A 10,317-nucleotide genomic window follows, 5' to 3' on the forward strand; every position below is an offset into this window, starting at 1 on the left:
ATCAAGCCTTGGTAAATTTAAGAAAATTGAAATTGTATCAAGCATCTTTTCCAACCACAACACTATGAGAAGAGTTATCAATTACAGGAAAAAAACTGTAAAAAATACAACACATGAGGCTAAACAATACGCTACGAAATAACCAAGAGATCACTGAGGAAATTAAAGAGGAAATCAAAAATACCTAGAAACAAATGACAATGAAAACACGACGACCCAAAATCTATGGGATGTAGCAAAAGCAGTTCTAAGAGGGAAGTTTATAGCAAAACAATCCTACCTCAAGAAACAAGAAAAATCTCAAATAAACAACCTAACCTTACACCTAAAGCAACTAAAGAAAGAAGAAGAAAAAAAACCCAAAGTTAGCAGAAGGAAAGAAATCATAAAGATCAGATCAGAAATAAATGAAAAAGAAATGAAGGAAACAATAGCAAAGATCAATAAAACTAAAAGCTGGTTCTGTGAGAAGGTAAACAAAATTGATAAACGTTTAGCTAGACTCATCAAGGCACTTAGAGAAGAGCTAACACCTATCCTTCTCAAACTCTTCCAAAATATAGCAGAGGAAGAAACACTCCCAAACTCATTCTATGAGGCCACCATCACCCTGATACCAAAACCAGACAAAGATGTCACAAAAAAAGAAAACTACAGACCAATATCACTGATGAACATAGATGCAAAAATCCTCAACAAAATACTAGCAAACAGAATCCAACAGCACATTAAAAGGATCATACACCATGATCAAGTGGGGTTTATCCCAGGAATGCAAGGATTCTTCAATATACACAAATCAATCAATGTGATAGACCAAATTAACAAACTGAAGGAGAAAAACCATACGATCATCTCAATAGATGCAGAAAAAGCTTTGACAAAATTCAACACCCATTTACGATAAAAACTTTCCAGAAAGTAGGCATAGAGGGAACTTACCTCTACATAATAAAGGCCATATATGACAAACCCACAGCCAATATCATTCTCAATGGTGAAAAACTGAAACCATTTCCTCTAAAATCAGGAAGACAAGGTTGCCCACTCTCACCACTATTATTCAACATAGTTTTGGAAATATTAGCCACAGCAATCAGAGAAGAAAAAGAAATAAAAGGAATCCAAATTGGAAAAGAAGAAGTAAAGCTGTCATTGTTTGCAGATGACATGATACTATACATTGAGAATCCTAAAGATGCTACCAGAAAATTACTGGAGGTAATCAATGAATATGTTAAAGTAACAGGGTACAAAATTAATGCACAGAAATCTCTTGCATTCCTATACACTAATGATGAAATATCAGAAAGAAAAATTAAAGAAACACTCCCATTTACCATTGCAACAGAAAGAATAAAATACCTAGGAATAAACCTACCTAAGGAGACAAAAGACCTGTACTCAGAAAACTGTAAGACACTGATGAAAGAAATTAAAGATGATACAAACAGATGGAGAGATATATCATGTTCTTGGATTGGAAGAATCAACATTGTGAAAATGACTATACTACCCAAAGCAATCTACAGATTCAATGCAATCCCTATCAAACTACCAATGGCAGTTTTCACAGAACTAGAACAAAAAACTTCACAATTTGTATGGAAACACAAAAGACCCTGAATAGCCAAAGCAATCTTGAGAAAGAAAAACAGAGCTGGAGGAATCAGGCTCCCTGACTTCAGACTATACTACAAAGCTACAGTAATCAAGACAGTATGGTACTGGCACAAAAACAGAAATATAGATCAATGGAACAGGATAGAAAGCCCAGAGATAAACCCATGCACATATGGTCACCTATCTTTGATAAAGGAGGCAAGAATATACAATGGAGAAAACATAGCCTCTTCAATAAGTGGTGGTGGGAAAACTGGACAGCTACATGTAAAAGAATGAAAGTAGAACACTTCCTAACACCATACACAAAAATAAACTCAAAATGGATTAAAGACCTAAATGTAAGGCCAGACACTATAAAACTCTTAGAGGAAAACAAAGGAAGAACACTCTTTGACATAAATCACAGCAAGATCCTTTATGACCCACTTCCTAGAGAAATGGAAATAAAAACAAAAATAAATAAATGGGACCTAATGAAACTTAAAAGCTTTTGCACAGCAAAGGAAACCATAAACAAGACAAAAAGACAACCCTCAGAATGGGAGAAAACATTTGCAAATGAAGCAACTGACAAAGGATTAATCTCCAAAATATACAAGCAGCTCATGCAGCTCAATATCAAAAAAACAAACAACCCAATCCAAAAATGGGCAGAAGACCTAAATAGACATTTCTCCAAAGAAGATATACAGATTGCCAACAAACACATGAAAGGATGCTCAACATCACTAATCATTTGAGAAATGCAAATTAAAACTAAAATGAGGTGTCACCTCACACCAGTCAGAATGGTCATCATCAAAAAATCTACAAACAATAAATGCTGGAGAGGGTGTGGAGAAAAGGGAGCCCTCTTGCACTGTTGGTGGGAAAGTAAACTGATACAGCCGCTATGGAGAACAGTATGGAGGTTCCTTAAAAAACTAAAAATAGAACTACCATATGACCCTGCAATCCCACTACTGACCATATACCCTGAGAAAACCATAATTCAAAAACAGTCATGTACCACAGTGTTCACTGCAGCACTATTTACAATAGCCAGGACATGGAAGCAACCTAAGTGTCCATCAACAGATGAATGGATAAAGAAGATGTGGCACATATATACAATGGAATATTACTCAGCCATAAAAAGAAACGAAATTGAGTTATTTGTAGTGAGGTGGATGGACCTAGAGTCTGTCATACAGAGTGAAGTAAGTCACAAAAACAAATACCGTATGCTAACACATATATATGGAACCTAAAAAAAAAAAAAAGGTTCAGATGAACCTAGGGGCAGGACAGGAATAAAGACACAGACATAGAAAATGGACTTGAGGACACGGGGAGGGGCAAGGGTAAGCTGGGATGAAGTGAGAGAGTGGCATGGACATATATACACTACCAAATGTAAAATAGATAGCTAGTGAGAAGCAGCTGCATAGCACAGGGAGGTCAGCTCGGTGCTTTGTGTCCATCTAGAGGGATGGGATAGGGATGGTGGGAGGGAGATGCAAGAGGGGGGATATGGGGATATATGTATATGTATAGCTGATTCACTTTGTTATACAGCAGAAACTAACACAACATTGTAAAGCAATTATACTCCAAAAGAGATGTTAAAAAAATAAAAATAAAGATAAAAAAGATACACTTCAAGTATCAGAGCATAAACCATTTAAAGTAAATTAATGGGGAATAATGCAGTATGTACACCCTAACCAGAAATAAATGTGCATAGCTATATCATTGTCAAGTAGATTTTAAAGCAAAATTGCTACTAAATACAGAGCACACTATATATTGTTGAGTACAGCAGGAAGATATAGCAAGTCTAAAATTTTATGTACCAGATAGCATAGCTTCAAAATATATAATGCAAAAACAGAACTAAAAGGACAATACACTGGAGATTTAAACACATCTCAATAACAAAGTGAACAAGCAGGAAAATCATGTAAGGATATAAATTATTTGAATCACATCATTAATCAACCTAACCTAATTGATATAGATACAACTACACCCAACAACTGCAATAAAAATATTTAGGTGGTCAGAACACTTCAACAGGAACCTCACAAATGAGGTTAACCAAATGACCAATAAGCATGACTCAGAAAATTTCCATTAAAACCACAAGGAAATAATATTGCACCCCGTGTGACTAAAACGATAAGAGTTGACATCACCAAGTGTTATCAAAAATGTGCAGCAACTGGAATGCCCATACATTACTTGTGAGAGTTTAAAAAGATACGTCCACTTTCTAAAACTGTTTGCAGCATATATGTACATACACCCTGTAATTCCACTCCCAGCTACCATCCAAGAAACATCCATCAAAAGACATGTGCAAGGATGTTTACAGCAGCTCTACTCAATGATAAACATTTGGAACAAACAGAATGTCCACCGAGGAGAATGTGTTACCTTCGTACGATGGAATTCTACAGAGTAATAAAAATAAACAATTGATACAGGCAACAGGACACATGAACCTCACAATTATGGTGAGCAGAAAAGATAACCAAAGATTCCCACTGCATAATATCTTTTTTTTTTTTTTTTTTTTCTCAATAAGAGTACATTCTTTAATAGGACTGTATCTGAATAAGAATTCCACACAAATAGAATATATACCTTAACAAAAGATAACAAGGAAGGAATATTTTACATTATACAGAACAGACATTCAGTTGATTCAATCACGATGAGTTACCCTTCCAACCAAATACTTATTTTTAATATTTATTACAAATGTTGCAGTCAGTTTGGTATATGCTGATAATCATACGGTTTTAACATTTAGTAGTGTGAAGCACACTTTAACTGTTTCCAAAGGGGTATGTGATGTGGTCTTCGTTTCAAAGGAGCAGAAGTGACTGAATTACTGTCTGCTCTTTAATGTTTCAACTAACCATTCCATTGCCTCATCAAGGCCAGTGCCTTTGGTTGCTGAAGTTTTGAATATTTGCCATTTTCGGTCCTTCAAGGCAGGTAACCCAAGTGAATTTGCCATCTCCGAGGGAGTCATGGCCTGTTCCATGTCCTGCTTATTTGCAAACACCACTAAAATGGCTTTTCTCAGCTCTTCTTCCTCCAACATGGCAACTAACTCTGATTTGGAAATGCCAATTCGGTCTCGGTCACAACTGTCTACTACATAAATGACTGCATCTGTGTTTGAATAATAACATCTCCAGTATGGCCTGATACTTGTCTGTCCTCCTAAATCCCAGACTTGGAATTTTAGGTTCTTGTATGTTACCGTCTCAACATTAAATCCAATGGTAGGAATAGTAGTAACGACTTCTCCAACCTGTAATCTGTACAAAATTGTAGTTTTTCCTGCTCCATCTAATCCCAAAATTAAAATCCTCATTTCCCGGGTTCCAAACAGACTGGAAAAAATGCTTGAGAAAAAGCCACCCATGATGAACAGCCTGTCCTCCCTCGTCGACCGGCGGAGACTGGGCCCGGCCTCAGCAGCGACTCCTAATCGAGCCTCGGCGCCGCCACCTCCCCTCGCCTAGGCCTGCGCTCCGGCTCCGGCTCGGCCTCGGGCTCTGGTTCCCAGGGGGTTTCCTTGGAAGCCTGGTCAGCCAGCAACTTCCACGTCGGACCTCCCGGCGGGGGCGGGAGCCGCATAATATCTTTATATGAAGTTCAAAAATGGGCAAAAAGGAGCCAACTCTACCACGAGTTGAGAATAGTGGTCAGTGCTGAGGGGGCATTTGGAGGCGCTCTAGGGCACCAGAAATGTTCTGTAGCTTGAGCAGGGAGATGGTCTGTGGGTGTAGACATAAAATGCATTAAGCCATTGTGAGGACAAATACAAGTCAAAATTTTTTAACTTTAATTCCCGCTCATGTAAACAGGCACAGAGACTTGCCTCTTCCCCCTTTAAAAAAAAAAAAATCAGTTTTATCGGGGTATAATCGACAAAATTGTAGGATACTTAATTTGTGCATCGTGGTGCTTCGATATATGTACACATTGTAAAAGGACTGCCCCCATCTGATTAATACATCATCACTATATGTGATATCATATATATACACACATATTCTGGGGTGAGAAAACTGAAGTTCTGCTCCCTTAGCAAATTTCCATTACATAAGACAGTGTTATCAGCTAGAGTCCGCATGTTTTACACTAGCTCCTCAGAGCTACACTAGGAGCTGGTGACACGGAGGTGAATGAGTAGATCTCACAAGCTGACATGCTGGTGATGAAGATCACGTTTAGGAAATCCTTGTCTGCCTCGTTCAATCCTCCATTCCCAGGTACACGAGGCGCACATCAGGTGTTCATGAAATGTCTATCACTTCCTGTCATAAGGACACCCGATTCTCAATTCTCATTATTCACACTACTTACGTTTTGTAAAGTCACCAGTACACTGAAGCAGTGATAACAGAACCACTTCTGCTTCTATGTGAAATACAGGATTAGGTACCTTTGAGTCTCTGGTTACAACATTTTGGTCAACAAATCAATACGTAACCTTGTTTTATGTGTGTCTCAGTTTAAAGACACCTTACTCAAAACATATTGTTGATTCACTAATGTTGAACTCACAGCCAACAGCACTATAACGCATGCCTGAAGGAAGCTTATATAACACACCTGTTTCTCCGGAAGACACATGACAGCCTTCAGGTGCCTGGGAACATTAGACCACACTTCAGGACTATACTTGGGTTTGTTAAACAGCAATGTCACACCCAAAAATTGGCACCAAATAGATCCACAAAAACGACACTTGTATAGAGGATGAGAGCTGAGCTTAAACAAGAAGGCAAAGAACTGCCTGGTCCAACCTCGGCTGGGAGCGTGTGTCAGGGGACTCAAATTTTTCATCTTTCTGTGCATGCCCAAGAATGCCCAGGGAGAGTACCCCAAGTATTGATTTTGGGAGTTACTAATAAATTTTAGCAAGCAGGTGAATTCACAAACATGGAATCCATCAATAAGCAGATCAACTGTAATTAGTATCATGTGTGTTGAGTGTGGGAAGGGATTTTCCCCCCAACAGGAGCCATGAGATTATACCGTGTAGAACAAGCGAGCCTAGGAAAGGGAATTATAAGAGATTTGAAGGATGCATCAGCTTGAGGCAAGGAGGGTGGAAAGAGGGTTACAGAGCAGTGGTCAGTGAAAACAGGTGCAAAAACGCTGGAGGGAGAAAAAACAAGAAGGGAGAAATTCATCTGCAATTTCTCAAAGACCTGTGTAGAATCTGCTGGGTCTAGAAAGCAGGAAGCTTCCAGTGAGAGGACAGAGGTGCAACAGATTCCTGCTGATTAATTAGACGCCAGCAACAACTCCCCATTTTCCACTCCCCCACCCCGAGCTCCTGATAACCACCGTTCTAGTCTCTGCTTCTAAAAGTTGGAGTCTTTTCGGTACCTCACAGACGTGGAATCTTGCTGTATTTTCCTTCTGGCACCGGTTTACTTCACCTAGGATAATGTTCTCCAGCGTCATCCACGCCGTCACACAAATGGCAGGATTTCCTTCTTTTTTAAGGTTGAATAAAGTCCTATTGTATGTATCTCCCACGGTGTAAAGTGTCGGTTATGCAAGATGAATCAGTTCTGGGGATCTGCCCTACAGCAAAGTGCCCATAGTCATCAATACTGTATTGTACCCTGAAAATTTTAAGAGGATGGGTGTCATGTTAAATGTTCCTACTACACACACACATACACACACAGGACACACACACACAGGACACAAAGAAACTCTTGGAGGTGCTGGCTATGTCTATTCCCTTGATCGTGGTGTATGCCTGTGTCCAAACTCATCAAGTTACATGTTAAAATATGTGCAGTGTTTTTTCGTCTATTAATTATACCTCAAAAAAGCTGGTTGTTTCTACCCACCCCACGACTTTAAATCAATCACAATAAAGCTGTTCTTTTAAAAAAGAAAAGAAAAACCAAAGGAAGGGAAAGTTCGGAGCCCCAGAGAAAGGAGACGTCCCTTACCCAGCCGACTTCTAATCTCACACAAGTTTCTAGAGGGCGGATGCAGGGAACCTCAAAGTCAACTCCACGCCCTCCCCAGCCTGTGATTGGCCCTCGGGTCCCTCTGGCTCCTATCAGGTCTGTCTCCGGACGTCCCGCCCCCTCTGTTGCAGCGTGTCTGGGGATAGGGCAAGAAGCCACCAAGACCCAGCTGCTACAGGTAATTGCAGAGTCCTTCTCTTTTAGGTGTAAATCATCCCCACCTGGGAGAGGAGAGGCAGAGATGGGTTTCTAATTAAAACCCATCGGATGTAAATGGAATCTGCCACTTCAGCCAAAGGCCACTGATGTAAATACCTCTCCTACCATCTGAGGGGTCTTGTAGAACAATGAACGACGAGAGGAATCAAGAGTGCCTGAGGCCTCAGATATAGAGAACAGACTAGTGGTTGCCAAGGGGGAGGTGAGGCGGGGGAGGGAAGGATTGGGTGTTTGGGGTTAGCGGGTGCAGACTATTTTATATTGAATGGATAAACAACAAGGTCCTACTGTAGAGCACAGGGAACTGTATTCAATTTTCTGGGATAAACCATCATGGAAAAGAATATTAAAAAGAATGTATATATATGTATAACTGAATCACTTTGCCGTACAGCAGAAATTAACACAGCATTGTACATCAACTACAATAAAATTTTTAAAATGTGTCCTTAAGGCCTGAAAACCACAGAGGCAACCGCCTCTAGGGACCATTTCTTCTCCCAATGCCAGGAAAACCACCCATGAAGCTGTTCCATCATAAACACGGAGGCTTTTCCACTGAAGTCAGGAACGAGACAGATGGTCTCATGGCCACCACTAACTAACGTCCTGTTGGAGGTTTTAGCCAATTAAATTAGCAATTTTAACTACAATTTTAACTAATTTAACTCACCCCTGGAGGGAATTAGGCTTCCTGGCTCCTGTCAGAAACAGCTCCCAAAGCAGAAGGAAAATGCACTTGGTCTGCCTCACCTTCTAACTTAATAAGCTCTGGGGATCCAGGAAGTTGACAATTGTAACTAATTTTAAACTTAAATCAGCAATTAGGAAGCAAGTAGAGAAAGGCATAAGAATTGGAAAGGAACAGGTAAAACTATATGTGCAGATGACTTGATTACATTTCAGAAAACCCAAAAGACCCCATGGAAATCTACTACCAATATATGTGTTTATATATATGTCTGTGTGTGTGTGTGTGTGTCATTTTCCTACATGCTCTGTCTCTGAGTCTCCTTTGACAGGGTCTATTGCTTTGGGACCCACATTAGGTCCTGGTGATACTGAAACCCCCCTTTTGCTTAGTAAGATTACATTCCAAATAGGGGAGATGCTCATGTGAAAAAGATAATCCAATTAATTGCTGTAGATGTTTTCCGTTGGATGCAGCACCTTTGGGCTGACAACAGTGTTAGCCCTCTGTGAGTTTGGAGAACACTCCAAACCTGTAATTTTCTAAAGTTGTTTGTTCTTCTGAATCTAAGAGGTAGGGGAGCAGATCCTTCACAAATTGGAAGCACCTGTGAGAATAAGCCTTGTAGCCCAATTCCTCTGACCGAGGATGCTAAATGCTTTCAAATCTGTGCCATGAAGAAGAATGATAACGCACCAGCCCCAGCCAATGGGAAGGGAGGATGCACGTTGCCCAGAACCCCAGAGCCTATTAAGGTGGAACGTGGGGCAGACCAAGTGCTTTTTCTTTCTGCTTTGGGAGATGTTTGTGACAGGAAGGAGACAGGAAGCCTAATTCCCTTCAGTGGTGAGTGGTGGTGTTGTTTTCCTCTCTCTTCTATCTCCTATTTTTCCACATCACTTTCTTACAGATACTATACCAGATACTTGAGTTCACCAGGTCCAGTTGGGCTCAGTTTGTTCTTCCTTTTCCAGTTCCTTGAGGTGTAAAGTTAGGTTGTTTATTTGAGACCTTTCTTTTTTCTTAATGTAGACTTCTTCTTTTTGCTCAAATATCAGAATAACAGAATCAAGAGTGGAGGTGAAGTTTAAGTAGCGTGGCTACTAAAGAGGTGGTCGTCATCCACAGGGAGCTTGCAGTTCTCCAAAACTACTGCAGTGAATTGAAGGAGATAAAACTTTGAGTCAGTGCCCAGTACATGGTGACTTAAGTATCCAGGAAGTTCTTGGGTGATGGAGATGAGAGTTAACAGATGATAATACATAAAAAAGATAATTCAGAGAAGCAATAGGATACGAGCAGTAGGTAGACCAAGGCGAAAGCCCCACTCCCCCTAGTGACTTCATTCTTTTCTCCTCCACATTCCACTTTTTACACACAATAAACACGATGGAAGAAGACAAAAGAAAGACATATGGTGGAGAAGATGCAAGAAGATGCATAGAAGGGAATAAACCTTTGATTCCAGGTGCTTTTTATAAATTCCCATTGAGCCTTTAAAATAATCATGGTATAGAAGGAAGCCCTGAGTCATTGTTAGCTATGATGAACCAGGCACTGTCTTAAATGTACTTGTGGGTGTATCTCTTTGAGAATCCTCACAACCCCAAGAGCACATATGATAAGATCCCAGTATCAGAGATGAGAAAAGAGGCCCAAAGAGGCTCTGCAATTTTCCCAAAGTCACCTTGCTAATAAGTGGCATAGAGAATAAAAACTACAAAATGGTTTTGAGTCTAAACACTGAGCCCCAATACTGGAGGGGCTCCCAGTTTTTTC

At 40.1% G+C, this 10,317-nt stretch overlaps 1 protein-coding gene across 1 annotated transcript; it reads right to left on the minus strand.

Annotated features, from left to right (window-relative positions):
- Positions 1 to 4,220: 4,220 nt before the first annotated feature.
- LOC133078184 (ADP-ribosylation factor-like protein 1) lies at positions 4,221 to 5,194 on the minus strand. The gene has a single exon (XM_061173121.1). The coding sequence runs from the start codon at positions 5,045 to 5,047 to the stop codon at positions 4,502 to 4,504; it is 546 nt and encodes a 181-aa protein (XP_061029104.1). The 5' UTR covers positions 5,048 to 5,194; the 3' UTR covers positions 4,221 to 4,501.
- Positions 5,195 to 10,317: the final 5,123 nt, after the last annotated feature.

This window comes from Eubalaena glacialis, chromosome 18 (genome assembly GCF_028564815.1).
Source record: "Eubalaena glacialis isolate mEubGla1 chromosome 18, mEubGla1.1.hap2.+ XY, whole genome shotgun sequence".
NCBI classification, from domain to species: Eukaryota; Metazoa; Chordata; class Mammalia; order Artiodactyla; family Balaenidae; genus Eubalaena; species Eubalaena glacialis.